Source organism: Brugia malayi (genome assembly GCF_000002995.4).
Source record: "Brugia malayi strain FR3 genome assembly, contig: Bm_v4_Chr1_scaffold_001, whole genome shotgun sequence".
NCBI classification, from domain to species: domain Eukaryota; kingdom Metazoa; phylum Nematoda; class Chromadorea; order Rhabditida; family Onchocercidae; genus Brugia; species Brugia malayi.
In genome coordinates, this window is record NW_025062475.1 from 3664662 (window position 1) to 3680836 (window position 16175).

The following is a 16175-nucleotide window of genomic DNA, read 5'->3' on the forward strand; positions in this document are numbered from 1 at the left end:
TAGAATTAGTATTGCCTCAACTAATTAAAAGATATCACTGAGTTCTTATCAAATATTGGAAAAATATTGGCTCAGCTCCGTTTCATAATCTTACAAATAATTATATTTTCTCTCCTTCCAATCGTTAAGGAAGAAAAACTTTTATAAAAATGATTTTAAAAAAAAAAAGCTTTTGGAAGAGTAAAACATACGGATGAATTCTTTCGGTGTTTCCTAAGCTTCTTAGAAAGCTTATTTTCACTTCTTGTCAAGAACATATCAAAGATGAAAGCGAAAATTTTGCATTTTGAAGATGAAGCACCAAAATCAAATTCATTTTATATAATTTCAACACCTTCAGCCATACTACTACAAAATTCCTTTCTTCGTTATTTACCTTCTTTAATCAAAGTAATCTGTTTTAATATACCTAGTTATCAGGAATTCAAAACAAAACCAATTAATGTGAAATTAAAATCACCATTTATTATTTTAAATCATGAAGCTACAAAAAAAAAAAAAAAAGACATATTGTGCTGCAAGTACTAATAACAACAAATACTTTCACAATTATAGCAGCAATTAGTGTGACTCATTCATTTCAGCCTTGAGTTAACTCATTTTTTTCTATATTTTGCATCAGTAATTCATCAATAATTTACAAAAACAATAACAATTACTTTTTCGAAACAAAATCTATTATTTTTTAGCTTCCATTTTCCTAATAAATATGAACTACTACGAAATAAAACGACCCGTTGAATGAAAAGGAATTGAAAGTTTTTATCTATGTAAGCAAAACTGCAACAATATTCCTAAGTATGCGACCAAAAACAATTCCAGAAAAAAATCACTCATGCATCGGATCATCGTCATGTATCGAGGGCATTTTCGGTGAACGCAAGAACGGATTCCCATCTAATCCAGTATCTTCTTGTAACTTGGTTCTTATCCCAGTTACTAATTCATTTTGCAAATCAAATAAAAGAGGATCTAAGTATGACTCATTTGTTGCTTTTGGTTCAATAATTTCTCCAAAAGTCGGCACTTCAGCTTGCAGCAGACCTATTTCTTCTTCGCTGTCTTCCTCAAAGAAAAATTTTTCGGAAATATCAACAGGAAATTCCGGATCCGTAGTTTTTAATTGCTCAGCATCATGTGTTATTGTTGCTGCTCCATTCGTCATTGTTTTTTTTTCATCTTCTTCCACGGATGCCATCATTTGAGCTTGCTGTCGACGGATACGTTCTGCAGCAGCAGCAGCAATCTTTTTTAGAATACGCTGTTTATGAAGATCGAAGAGAGAAATAGACGGATGGGTACGTAGAACGAAATCTTTCAGTGACGTAACGGTATTTCGATACAACAAAGCCAAGCCTTCACGTGCTTTTTCGTATGAAGGTTCTGGCTCCCCAGATATATCAGTACGTACATAAGTATGTGGATCAGGAAAAGGAGGTAACCAATCCGGAATATGCGGTGGACGTGGACGTGAGCTACCGACACGAAGTTGCTGCTGGGGATGCGATGCTTGCTGTACACGTGGTGGTGCTATCACCAAAGAACCTTTAGAGGTTGCTTCTTTCAGAAATGCTGGCAAGCTAGAAACTGCAGTACCTAAATCTACTAATGCCATAATTGTATCTGATGGTGTTGAAATAGTACGACCAGCATGTTCGGTCATTTGACGTGTGGTAACGGCCAGTTCATTGATATATGAATTAATCATATGGGTGAGTAATTCGAGAACATCAGCTTCAATCGTTTCGAAACCGGCCTGTTTACAGATAGCAGCAACCGCTTGACGTAATACACGTCGATACACGTAATCAGCTACTGTTGGCGAATAACTTGTTGATGGCAGAGAATGCATTACTGTGGCTGCAAATTGCTTCGTCATTGCGTTGTGTGAAAAACAGACGCTATACGTGAACAAAAAAATAACAAGCATAAAATGACATTTAAAAAGTGCTTGAAAAGTACAAAAGATTTTTTATTAAATTAGAAACTTATTTTTAAGAAACGAAAGCAAAACAAAATTCTAGAACAAGAAACAACTAAACTCCAGAAAATAACGTATATCAGTATTCTAGAACAAAATACAGAATGTCTTCAGTACACAAACTTAATAATGCATAGGACACAAGAAATAAAACAAGCCGTTTTTTCGACATTTCCTAACAAATCTAAACCTGACCTGTATTCATCCAATTATCATTTAATAATGCGGTAAGATAGAAAGGTTTACGTACAATTCTTACAACTTTAAATTCAAAAAATCCGGAATTCAGGATGTACTCAAGTGTCGTAAAAGGGTTCGCTTCTTAACATGAAAAAAAATAAATAAAATAAAAAAGAAATATTCAAAAGAACATGATAAAATATAATACACGAACAAAGTACTGGAAACTCTATCCATCTATCCAGCTCCACCCTGCATATCAAGATATTTTTGAATGAGCCCATAGCCTCAACATCCTATATGTTTGCAAGCTCCAGCGTCAGCTGCCAGCAAAGGAAGTTCCAAAAGAAATCGAAATTAAAAGTACCTGACGGCGATTGAAGATGACTTGCTGTTGCTGGCGCTGAAGCTTCATTTGTATTACTCTTGTTCTTCCAGAATGATTTTTCAGGTAGAGGTGGCGGTGGCAAAGGCTTATTTGCTGGGAACATCCCTCTAAACATACGAAAAATAGTATGCTTTATACACAAAAGCTTTAAGTTATAAATAAACTCCACCGAACAAAATTAGTTACGAAACAGATTACTCCAATAAGAACTTACCTTCACTACTTTCTCCAATTTTTTTATAAGTAGGAAAAAACAGATTAAAGAAAAGGAAAGTGATAACGATCATAGGATTGAAGGTTGTTAGAATTTCAATTCTACAGAACCATAAGTTTCACCCTAGCAAAATCCCTGTATGATCATGTGCTGCATTATTACAAGTAAAGATATTTCCGCATAATTAATAACCATACGAATGTAATAACAATTGAAAATAAAAACGACAAGATAACCAACTGAGTATCAAAACTTTTAAATGCAATAAATCGATGGGATTCACACTATAAAAAAAGTTCTTTATTCACTGAAGATTTTAAAGTAAATATAAATTCATAAAACAGTTAAGACACGTATGAATCCACAAGAAATTTCCCGTTCGACAAGTTCTTGAATTTGTTATTCAGTTCTTTAAAATAACTTAGGTATTGGTCAAACAATTTCGTAACCTATCAAATTGTATCTTTTTAATGAATAGCACAGAGAATGACAAAAATGAAATAAAATATATAACATTATATAAAATGAGGTAAATAGGAGCAATTTCGAGGCAATTATTATGATGTGCAGACAGTGAATAATCAGTAAAAATAGTGAAAAATATCTTATCTAGAATACTTTTATTATTTTTATAATTCCAAATTTTAAAATTCAAAAAATTTCTCAGAGATATGAAAGAGTGCCAGTGGCATATTTATATGATTTTACAACATGCCTAATACGCTCCCGGAGATAATTAATAGTAAAAAGAATCTTGAAAATATAATCCCTCTCATAGAAGTAATCAACCAACCATCTTATTAGTTAACTAATAAACTGAACTCTTCAACACAGCAAAATCTTTTCTATATGAATCGATGTCAAAAATTATTTCTTACACCACAATAATTAGAAGGATATTTACAAGTATCAATAAACAGCTGAAAATCATTTGAGGCAGATATTTCACAAAAGCAATAACAGAAAAAAAAAAAATTACTATTTCACTAACTTAGAAATATTTTATTAAAAAAGTACTGAAGTAGATTTTATTACTAAAGTTTGCATTAAGTGAATAACCTCTCAAATGTACATCCAGATCTCATATTTCATAGCACTAGTCAAAAGCAACAACAAAACAGCACAAAAAAGAATGAAGATAATGCAGTAAAAAATTCATCCTAATAGTTTCATTAAAGAAAAAAAAAAAAAAAAAAAGATATTAGAGAGAAAAATGAAAATTTATCTTGAACATTATCTTAGCTTCACAAAAACATCTGCACAGTTGCACTTCGGTTGATATTTTCTAGTACAATTCAGAACTAGTTAAAAGAATTTCTAGCAATATTTGTAATAAAAATACGGAATAGTATTTAGAAACCCACATACGATCACTAACTTCAATTTACTTTGCCAATATGTAAAATAAAAACTATTTTCAGATAAGGAAAAATAACACTTTTAAGAAAAAATTACTGAGAGGTAGAGAAACAAATCAACTAATCAAATCAACTAAAACTATTAAAAAAGTTTTACCTTCCAGTTTCACAACGTATAAAATCGAATGAAAGTAGTGGTTTGCTATTTACATTCTACAATTAATTCACCTTTGTTCGAGGTATTATAATATCTGAAAGAAAGATATAATGAATAAAGCTAAAACTAAAAAATGAATAAATTGATATGAAGTCTTGTACCGCTATCTGTACAAGACATAAATGTGCATTACAAACGAATAAACTTGTAAACGAGTAACTGTGTCCATACATCCATAATAATAAATAATAATGCAACCATCCATAATTCAATCCTAGGATCACATTCAAATCTAAGTAACGGAACTAATCCCAAAAACAAATGTAAATTTTTCTTAACGAATTTTCAACGAACTACAAATCGATTAAAGAGCCAGAATTCTACAAAATAATGTAGATAAACTGAAAGGAAATAAATCCTTGAAACATACTCATAACCGCACTGCTCAAGCCACTGTATAACAGCTGGCTTAATTTTTGCTTGTCCGTCGCTCAATTTACCATAACCAGTCAAAACAACAAGTTTCTTCCGGGATCGCCCACGTCGAAATTCCGGAGGTCCTGGAAATTTTCACAGTATAGAAGAGTGAAAGCTGCAAGAAATGATTAATTACTAAATCACCGGAACTTCAAATTCTTATGCAGTGTGAATAACTTTTCAACTCGTTCTGTAATGAACTGTTTAAGAACTGAGAATTTCTTACGCCGAAAATTCATATATACAAGACTCACTCGGTTCATACATGCAAGCTTTTTTGATTCTGCGAAGAGACAAAAACATATGACTTCAAAATACATCCTGATTATGTTACTACTAGCAATCAGTGCCTATAACATTAAGAAATAATTGATGTCTAAACCTATAAAAGCATGTTTCTTTTAAGATATTACTGAAAAAGGGAAAATATGTAAATTTACTATCTGCAGCATTCAGCTTGGCTTTAAGAAGCTTAAGAGCCGATTGAACATTCATATAATGCAAATCGATGAACAAAGTGGATGTATTCGCTTTGATCAACCGTTCATTGAGTTCTGCCACACAATCTTTTGCTTTTTTTCCCAATTTCTGAGCCTGCAATTAAATGTGAATTAGGACGAAATTAAGAACTATTTTGCAACACATATATAAATCATTTATAGTTGTTTAACGATGAAGTGAGGAAGATGTATAGCAAGCTCCAGCAATACACACTAAAGTATTCTAGCAATCTTATACAAGTTCAGTTGCTGGAATTCTAAACGTTTCCCAAATCAATGTAAAGTAACTGGAGACAATTACTATCAGAACAGAACTGAGAAGAATTCAATATAGCTCGAAATTTCGATATGATCTCTAAGCCATTTGTAGTATCTAAGCCAGTGCGAGTATATGAACTATATCAATAGCACTTAAAGGTTTAAAAATGGTCACATAGCGTAAGCATAAGATTTCTTATGGCATTTCTACAAACCTTGAATTATTCCCATTCCTATTTACAATTTGCTCATTTAGAAAGTTTCGAAATTTCAATATAGCTACTTATCTACCTCGGCAAAATAATGCATCTTGGCTCCAAAATCTCGATGATTATTAGCTCGCAACAATAATTCATGCTTCTGTTTATCATACCACTCTGCTTGCTCTCGTAGTTCAAATGCCTCCTTGTGAGCTAACTCCAGATCCGGCTTCAAAACCTGCAAAGCAATTTGACCTGAATCTTTTAACAAACTAAAATTTTATACAAGAAAAGGATAATATTGGTGAATTTATTAGAACCTACCGATGATTCTTCATAGGAAGATGCTGCAGGCACACTACAATTACCAGACTGATTTGGACGGTATTCAATGCGAGACGGATTGGCTGGTACTGTTTGAATGTTTTCACTACCATTTACGAAGAGATCTAAAGTATTACGAGTAGCCTCTGCAGAAAACCTAAAATAAAAGCAATTATTCCAGTTCATTAAATCCAAAAAATTTCAAAGTTAGTAGTGCCTCTACATTAGGTTTAATCTAATCGAAATATTAACCAGTAAAAGAGACGAAAAATATAGCCAATGACGAAAGCACAGATAATAAGAATCTATTATTATATATTACTTGTTGTCACGGAAGCATTCTGCAATTCGTTCCCGATCAACTCCTGAATAATCTTTCATCAGTGCACTTAACTGCAGTCTTTCAGCAATACTCATATGTTTGCCATTTTCCTGAATTAAGAATAGGACTACTGAATATGATTACTGTTATACTAATATAACTGGTTTACAATTTTTTTTTCTCCAAAATTTTTAACTTGCATACATGCAAATTAGATTAAAAAATTGTAATGAAAAAAAATTTTTTTTTTGCAGGAGAATATGCATTTCTGTTTTTGAGCAACGTAAACTCAATCAGCCATGAGAAGATTTAGCTACTAACCAAAAATTCATCAGATGCCAATTCGTGACCTTGCAATATTCGCGCTAATTCTTCATCAGAACTAACCAGTGCAGAAAAATCGAAATTCTCACTTCCAAATGCATTATCTACTGCAACGGCAACTGTCACCAATTCAGATATAACAAACTAATTCAATATGATAATAGGAATTATGTAGGAATTAATTAGCGAGTTTCAGATTGTGGTTATTCAATCGACATTGCTGCAAAAACTTCAAAAAGCCAGTGATGAAGCTCAGCCGTAGTCAACAGTAAACACGAAATATAAAAAATAACGGCTTTCACGACACTATTTCTTAGTTATATTAGTTATAAAGCAAATCAAAACAAAGAAGGTGAATTAAGGAATTTTAATTCTGATTCAATCAGCATAAGCTCGTCTATGATGCAAAGCTACGGAAGTTAGTAAGTATAAAAGTTATAGGAAAATATTTTTAAATAGAACAAGTAGTGCTATGGAAACATGAAAGGTTCACGATTCCAAACAGAGAGTTCAATGTGAGATTTATCAACTTTCAGCATACGAATTCTGGACAACTTTCTATTCTTTGATGTTGTTCAAAAGTTATTATCAAGCATATGAAGTAATTTTTCTAATCCAGAAAACAATTACTCCAGTTAGAAAATATTCTCACGCCCTCAACTTCGTGTTTTGGGTAACTGTATTATTAAAAGTGTAAATCTTACTAATCAATTTCTCTAGATGAATATATTACATTTCTACGAGAGATTTGAAGTAATTCATATATAATAATCTATCTTTTCCCAACATATTATATATTCCTTGTACCGATGTAATATATTTTCTGTTCAAATCAATCAGACAAAAAGGTTTCACCTGTTACTAAGTTGTTAACGGCGGTGAATCCAAAAGAACAACAATAAAATAAAATAAACTCAAATTTGGTCAATGATAAGTAGAAAAATAAAGCAACATGTGAACACATAGTCTTCATCCTCAAAAAAAAAAAACCTTCTGTAGTTGTAGTTGAAATGCCTTGCCAGTGGAAATAAATTTGACGCCAAAGATAGATAGGTAAGTCCACATATGTTTTTAAAAAAGTATTGCTTTCAGCATCACCTTAAAATAGACCGTCATTTCAAAAAGAAAACAAAATTTCAAAATATAAGTCTCCAGTGTCGATTCTTTCGATTCACACAATTTATACTAATTAATTCAAATTGATTAGAAATTCAAATAACAAGATATCAAAGATAGACAATTTAAACCATCCAAGATTCGCATTCTCTATAAATATAGTTAAATTAAATAACAAATCTTCAAAAAAGTAACTAGCTCTGTGAGTTCTACATCTTAAATATTTTTAAAAAGAAAAAGAAAAAAAAAAACCAAAAAGTTGAGTGAGCTGCTCCATCATATCAACTGATATCTGCATTCGACAATATCCCGATGGTACAGGTTCTGGATCACAGCATTGCATGTAAGTGCAAGGAGCCAACTCTTCGGATATCGGTCTATTCAATTCGAAATTTGGTACAAACGCTGGCGAACTATTATTATCGATATTATTATCGACCTGCTCACATTCTGATTTGTCCCACCAGTAATATGTTTGCGATAATGATTCCGCATCAATATTTTTATTCTGAAATTTCGTGATTGAAAAAAAAAGAAAAAAAAAAAAACGAAGTTTGAAGAGCTATTGTGGAATTTATGGAATTATACAAAACAGTACACAGGACAAAAATTCGAATATTGAGAAAATGCTACTGTTATTGCTGCAACATATAAGACAGCTTAAACATACCACATATCAAATTTCAAAATATTTCGATGCATTTTCCAGGTTTGGAAAAGAATTACAAGAACAAAAATTATGTTTTCAGCATTAATTACCCTTTTCCATTGAAAAAAAATGCCCAAGACAAAAAGTTTTTCCGGAAAAAACGAAAATCTCTTGCAAATTTCATATACAACCATGCGAGAAACACACATTTAAATAAGAATTCCGTTATTGTAAGAATACGGATCATATTAATAATAATCATTAAGGAAATCATAACCTTGCCAACTGGAGTGCAAATATCCATGTGAGCGTTCATTTCTTTAAGTAACGTCATTGCATTTTTAAGTCCAGCTATCTCTAATATATGTGATAGATCGGAAGGTTTCTCATCCGGGAAAAACGCTATCAATAATTCGATATCAGATAGAATGTTGCCGTCACTGAAGAAAAAAAAAACATTGCAATCAACAAAAGGAATATGAATATCCAGCAGAATAGTCATTGATATTTAGAATCCACAAAATGGAGATAAAAATTATAATGCTTAATAGAAAATGTAAATGAGTAACAGGATTTTTACTGTGGGATGAAAAAAAAAAAAAAAAACAAAAACTAACCCAGCCTGAGTAGCTTTCACTTTCATTTTTTTTTTGTAACTAAAATCAGGAGCATCGCACACCGTTTCGCAAACAAATTCGTCGTTTACAGATGATGAAGGATTTGATAAATCAAGTACTCGAATTAAGTCACTAGTCTGACATCCAAATGTACGCAGATTCTTAGGTATCTGAAAACTGTCGATAAATAAAGAAAAGCCATTATCTAAATAAAAATAAGAAAAAAAAATGTGATTAAACTAATAGCTTTGAAATGACAAAACTCTAACAAATTCGAATGACGTTACATATTCATTAAAGAATTTTTTAATCACTTTACCAAATACAAGATTCTCCCTTTTGCCACTTCAAATCGTTGATACAATTTATCACACCCCTACGGTTTATAATTTTTGGAACGAATCACAGAAAAACAAAACCTGATGTGGAATTAAAGAAATTAATTGTTCGGAGCTTTTTTTGTTGTCAGTGGCATCTTTTCCCAAAAGGGAATCTGCAAAAAAAATTTTTAATAAATTTACTGCTTCATGCAGTGCAAACTGTGAAATAGCTGATGGAAAGGAAGCAGCTCTTTCGACTTGTTGCTTCTTAGCATGCAGTTTTCGTACATCTTTCGAATACTTTAATATACAACGATAAAAAGAATCAGACATTGCAGCAGACAACATAAAAGAACTATGACTATCTTATTTGATTCATTTCATATTTAGGCTTATAAGCAACTATACTCAACAAGTGCAAATGAATGGATCAGTGAAAGAAAATATAATTTCATAGATCAAAAAGACATCTTCTAAGCAAAAATAAAAATCAGAAAGTTTGGAAAAAAATGCGCATGCATAAGCAAAAAATGAAGAAAGAACATATGAAAATCATAAAAATTGAATAAATCAGCCAAATATAACTTATAAAAGAAATATTTTAATAGTAGCAGCAAACCTGATGCGTCTTATCTACCTAAAATGAATTAAAACGATAAAACAAAGATGGTTACCTGGTAGAGAATCTAGTTTCGATAACAATAAATTATAAGTATCATCTTCGTCGTTTATATCAACCAGTGGTGGTACTGTTCTACAAAAAATTTTTTTGATATCTAACATTTGACCATAATAAAAACATATGCTATAAAATTCACTTGTAAATTAGCTTCTATCTAAATTTTCTAGCTGGATCTGAATTTTACTGTTTTAGAAATAACAAAAGCTTAAACTTTATAAAATCTTCTAGAAAAATTCATCCCTCGTAATTAATATGGAAAATAATGCAGTTCGTTAAAATGCTTAATCATAAGATAATAAAAGCAATTAGCACTTCAAAAGTAATTTTGTTCTTATATGAAAATCCACAATCCCTATAATTCCGCCTCCAATATTTTGATTTACCTTAACTGCGTCGGTTTTATTACATCACTTAAACTGACTTTTTCGAAGCATTCAGCCATATACGCAATTTTCTCTTCTGGCACTGAGTGTGCATTACGCCTGCAGTTAAATCAAATCAAAATTTCGAAATAAAATGTTCTTTCCCACACAAATAATAAAAATAAGGAGATAAAACATAAATACTACCTAGCACATTCTTTTGCATTTTTTTTCCACTCTGTTTCCGGTTCTACGAAATAAATTTCATATAAATTCTTCACTGCCTGGAAACATTTTGCAAAATTTTTGTTACATTTCAATCAGTCACCACATTATTCATACTACCAAATTCCTTTCTTGTCTATCGCTGCATATTTAACCATTATATTCAAAGAATTTCTAAGCAAGGACTTAAGGCTTCAAAATATTCTGAAAGGTAAGATTTCAGCAGAATTCTATTCCTCATTTTCTTCGTTATTCTTTTTTTGTCAACCATGTTCAGCCTATTACTAATTTCTACCAAATGCATTCTTTCGTGCACTCAATCTACTCATATTCGCGATGTGTTTCTTTTTCTTTCTTATCAAAATATTTTTTAAGTTACGAATCCTAAACATAAATGTATAAAATTGCTATTCGAAATTTTAGTCAAAAACCAACAAGATTAATGTACGGCTTCATGTGTGTTACAAATATGTTCGTATTATCGATGATTATTGGCTTTATCCCTTGCTGTATTGCATCTTTTGCTGAAAAAAATACTCAATTATTCACATGATGTGATTTCAATGAAGACCTTTTTGAATTTTTCGGAGATTTTTCTGGTGTTTTCACTAAACCCATCTCTTTACCATAACATTAGTCGCCACAAGATTTGAAAGCATTCGTGGACTTCTTTGCTGCAATCGCAAATCAGTCAATTATCATTTAGTTAAACCACTTATTTTTGATTTTTCTAATTAAAGGTTTCATCAAAATTAGGCTAACTTTAATAAAGACAAATTCAAAAAAATATGCTATTCCCTTCTTCTTCCGACAACACTATCACTCTCTGAGATAATAGATGCAAACAAAAGCATTCATGTCATTAATCACTTCATATGCTCTAATTTTTGTAACTTTATTTTCAAATCTTCCATCTTTCATTGCTTACATGTTCATTCATATGTTCCCAATTATACATATATTCATGACTGTATGTACTTTTAAGACTATTCTCTCTTATTTGATAATATTAATTTTTATTTTTAGTCTTAGGATAATATTAAACTAAATTTAGTTTAGTTTAGAGTAAATTATTATTAAATTAAATTTTAATTTAGAGTAAACTATTAAATTAAATTAAACAACAGTACAAGTGGATTAAAGTATGCAAATGAAATTCGCCTTAGTGCATACCTTCCTTCCAATTTTTCTGATGATACTCATCCAATTTGGTGGGATCAAATTGATACACACCATTTTGCACGAAATACTTATCGGTATTAAAAACTGCACCATTTGTTCCAGATATTAAATCGCTGCAAGAGAAAAGAAAAAGCAAGCTATGCAAATTATCTTATTTAGTAACAATATGTAAAGCATGTTATAGCCTGTATCTAGATGGCAAAATAAAAAAAAAATTTACCAATCATAGAGAAAATAAATTAATTCACTATACTTGCACACATTGAATGAAATAAAATGAGTAGAATTAATTTTCATACTAGAAAAACCAATTTAACTATTTTTAACTATAGTATTAATTAATCCAAATTTAGCTAAGTGTAGTATGAACTAAATTATGTCTAGAATACATCAGCATAACCAAACAAATATATATGGAATAATATTATTGAAAAGTTGATACACAATAAATAAAATTAACTCTTACCTAGCTAAATAAGATTTGCCAGATCCTGGAATACCACGCATTATTACCATAATATGATGGCCATTTTGAATACATTTTCGGATATGTTCTAAATTTGTTGTTGGTTCCCAACATTGTTCGTGAATGCTCGGAGTAACCATTTTTAGACATCAGTAATATCTTTTAATTAATAGTAATAATAAAAAATCTAAAAATATGTGTTAAAAACAAAACAAACATTACTAAAACAATAATTATATCAATATTAATACAAAATAAAAAAAGAACCAATCAACCAACCCAATTTATAAACCAACAAAATACGCGTTATATCACAATACATTGGTTCGTTGCATTACTGTGGTAGTCGGTAGCAATAACTCTTTGTTTATTTTTCATTTTACATCTGGGAAGTAAATTACGTCTGAGAACTATCATATAGTTTAATTCAGTCTAATTTTACAATTTTGTTATGATTTCAAGTCTTAGAAGTTTATACTATTCATAATATAGAAGTTATAGCAGTTAAATGTAAAATTAGAATAAGAAAGTGTTTGGTAAATATGAAAAGATAATATATTGTATGTTAATTAATTGATTAAAATTTAAGTTGTAGAAATTTTAGCTAGCACTGTAAATAATGCTAGTGATATAAGAACATTTTATAAGAAAATCGCATGTGTTAAGTATACACTTTTGTTTTATGTTCATAGACTACTTTATAATTATATATTGCCTTTATAGAAACATACAAGATTTATGTGATAATAGATGACTTAATAATCATATATGCTTATGATAATATTACTGCAAATGAATCATTGAATGAGTTAACTGGAAAATATCGATAATGTTAAGGGATTAATTTTAGGAAGTTAACTAATCTGGAATTAACATTTATACAATTTACATGCTTCACAATGAATTTTATTGGCGATATGGAAAATTTTCCACCTCTAAATAATGTTGAAAATACGTATATGCGAAGGTTTTTCATTCAAATTCCTACTTAATTAGATTAATTCTCTTCGTAATTACCGACTTTATATTTATCATACTGATAATTGGATACTGTTTTAGAATCATCCGCTGGCCTGTTGATCTGAATCTTGTTAACCTTGACAATGATATTCTCTTTTAAGTTAAAATATTCCATTATACAGGTTCTATCTCCAAAAGCATGCTGAATTGGAACTTGAAATGCAAACTTTACAAGAGTTGCAACATATGGAATATATCAGTACAATACAGATGCTTGAAGAGCAATTTAAGACTGAACTGGAAGCCGAAGAAATTGCAGACCAGGTTTATTATGCTCATTTTGTTAAAAATTTTTGCCTTTGATTTGGGATTCATTTTTCCGACAACTATTTATAACATAATAACTAAAACCACTAATAATTGTTTCGGTATGAAAAACAGCTCATTTACTACAAATGATCATTTTGTCCCAACTCGCAATTCTTTTTTTTTTATATATGCATTACTTTACAGCGTTTTGAAATACATTAATTTTGCAATCGTGTCTTGAAAGTTAGAGTTTGTGTTGATACGCTTGGCATACAGTCATATCTCAGCAAGATCGTGGATTGAGATAGTGGATTGCAACTATACATTTTAGCAGTTCCCTTATTTGAACTGCTTGATATACCTTTTGCATCCTTTATTTAGTAAAAGTGATGGTTTAGCAGAAGTAGCGTCTTGCACTTTTGATTATGAATAGACTTTGCAATTTTTCTTTTTAGAGAAAATAATGCCTACAGTTTAGCTTAACATTATGCAAAGCAAACTAGACTAACTCATTATTATTATTCAATTCGTTAAAGGAAGAAGTAATCCTTAGTTGACATATATACATTTTTAATATTGTGTATGTTTCTAGCTCGAGAAGGAACGTATTGAAGAACAGTATGAACGAGAAAGAGAAGCAGCAGAAAAGGAACTCGAGGAACGGTTAACAGAACTTATGGAGGCTATGATTCAGGAATGTGAAGAACAAAAGAAAAAAATTGATCATGAATTTCATAATTCTGATATTTCTAGTGCACCTGCAAACGATTTTCCCAGTAAAAAAAGTCTTCGGAGGTGCAGCTTTTGTTTTTTATCAGCGAAATAGGAAGAATTCCTGCAGTGATTAAATAAGAAGAAAAATAGAGAGAAGCGTTGTAAGCATTTTCTACTCTTCCATATGTTATGTGTTATCGGAATAGGCGGGATTGATTTTCTTTACAATATAACTGATTTGTTTATTCTGGGAAGTGTTCCATTAAATTTAAATTAAATTTAACTTTTCATTCCAAATTTTTAGGCGTCCGAATGAGCCTACACCGTACAGTGAAAAGCATATGCATACTAAAACGCGTCCGAACATTGCAGATGCTCTTACCGATCAAGAGATTCAAGAAGATCTACTACTGTTAGAAGAAGCTGAATTGAAAAATGCATAGTACATTCTTAATTTTACTTACATACCGTAATTGTCTTATCGTTTCTTCAATAATATAGCTCAGCTTATTGATCTAAATAGAATATCTAATGTTGCTGGACGGTCCAGTAAATATAACAAGTTCCAGCAGTATTCAGTAGTAAAAATTTGTTATCTTACAAATTTTCAAGTATCTCTTGTGATAGGCGAAATTTTTTGGAGAGAGGTATTTCGTGGAACTGAAAAATCAATGCCATGAAAACTAATCTGTTATATATGTTGCGTCTATTCGTCATGTCTTAAAAATCATAAAATTTGAAAAAATGCATTTTTTCAGCATGGATAATCTCAAAATTTGTTTAAATTGTTTATTGCTCATTTACAGTTATTTGATCCTCTATGTGTTGCACCTATTCGATCTCAGTGAAGTGCGTCTTTTCATAAAAGCTTTTATTTTTGATATCACTTTATTTCTCATAAATCTAGAAAGTAAGAGGATTCATTTAATAGTGTAACTTCCTGATTTGGAGGTTTATTACTTATCTCCAAAATTTCTTGATTTTGCGATGTAATATTTTGGTGGACATTTTCCTTAACTCAGATGCCTTCTAATTTGGAACTTTTTGGATTGCGCAACTGTCCATCTTACAGTCTCGAAATTATCTGATATTACTCAACATTACTGATTCACTTCACACTTTTCATGTTGTATAAATAAATCATTTTGAAGGTTTTGTTTTATTCCCATGTTATTGTGAATGCGTTTCTCAATTTGCTTTGGAGCTCTGATAATCTAATCATTCCCTTAAATTACAAGAGTGCTTTATATTATAATTTTTGTCCAGTATACTGCTTACTGTAGCTTGCCCGACTTCTAGAAATTTGGACACTTTGGCCATCTATACAATGATCTAAATGAATAGAGAAAGACCCACTCGGACTTCTCTAATTCGTGTGTTTATTTTTTTTTTTCTTTGGTCATTGTTTTCAAACTTTCAAAGTCAATCATAATTACTCTTGAGTGGCTATGCTTTTCAGAAACGTTTATCTTCCTCGTGTGACATTAGTGTTTATCTTGTCTTCATCCATTTCAGAGTAGTGTGCCTTTATTACTCTTTGTCTCACTATCACAGTTTTCAAATTTGAAAATTGTAGGCATATCGCAAAAATTTTTCTTTTATTATTGTGTTGACTGTTCCCTTATTTGAAGTAAAGGAAAAATATTGTTCCTATGGTGAAAGTAATGAATAGCTTCACGATTATTTGCATAACCAATCCTTAACCATTATGTATTTAGTTACTTTTGAAAATTGCACAAGATATGAATTGTTATTGCATTAATTTTTATCTCTTGAAATATAGCTTAGAGATTCTCATGTCAAGGAAGTAATTGTGGGCTTAAAAGCGTTTAATGCATCACTAAATTACGAGATATTGCACTATAACCTCAGACAGCAGGATTCAAAGAT

At 30.7% G+C, this 16175-nt stretch overlaps 3 protein-coding genes across 4 annotated transcripts; 1 reads left to right on the plus strand and 2 right to left on the minus strand.

The window, feature by feature from the left end:
- Nucleotides 1-829: 829 nt before the first annotated feature.
- On the minus strand, nucleotides 830-2652 carry Bma-taf-8 (Bromodomain associated family protein; the record flags this gene model as incomplete). Of its 2 annotated transcripts, XM_043076430.1 has the most annotated exons (2): nucleotides 830-1860; nucleotides 2529-2652. In XM_043076430.1, 2 exons carry the CDS (start codon nucleotides 2650-2652, stop codon nucleotides 830-832), a joined length of 1155 nt encoding a protein of 384 aa, XP_042932364.1. The 2 variants fall into 2 exon arrangements, with proteins under 2 accessions (XP_042932364.1, XP_001893875.2); XM_001893840.2 differs by lacking the exon at nucleotides 2529-2652 and having other exon boundaries at nucleotides 830-1852.
- A 1671-nt stretch (nucleotides 2653-4323) lies between these two features.
- On the minus strand, nucleotides 4324-12442 carry Bm3601 (Smr domain containing protein; the record flags this gene model as incomplete). The annotated part of the gene is made up of 18 exons (XM_043076431.1): nucleotides 4324-4372; nucleotides 4709-4838; nucleotides 5196-5349; nucleotides 5805-5951; nucleotides 6038-6194; nucleotides 6360-6469; nucleotides 6681-6790; nucleotides 7674-7781; nucleotides 8052-8307; nucleotides 8726-8888; nucleotides 9066-9235; nucleotides 9485-9558; nucleotides 10060-10139; nucleotides 10451-10549; nucleotides 10637-10713; nucleotides 11090-11178; nucleotides 11828-11949; nucleotides 12303-12442. 18 exons carry the CDS (start codon nucleotides 12440-12442, stop codon nucleotides 4324-4326), a joined length of 2235 nt encoding a protein of 744 aa, XP_042932365.1.
- Nucleotides 12443-13201: 759 nt separating this feature from the next.
- Nucleotides 13202-14728, plus strand: Bm10722 (MGC83759 protein, putative; the record flags this gene model as incomplete). The annotated part of the gene is made up of 4 exons (XM_001893838.1): nucleotides 13202-13269; nucleotides 13445-13586; nucleotides 14164-14366; nucleotides 14590-14728. The coding sequence occupies 4 exons, from the start codon at nucleotides 13202-13204 to the stop codon at nucleotides 14726-14728; spliced, it is 552 nt and encodes a 183-aa protein (XP_001893873.1).
- Between the last annotated feature and the right edge of the window lie 1447 nt (nucleotides 14729-16175).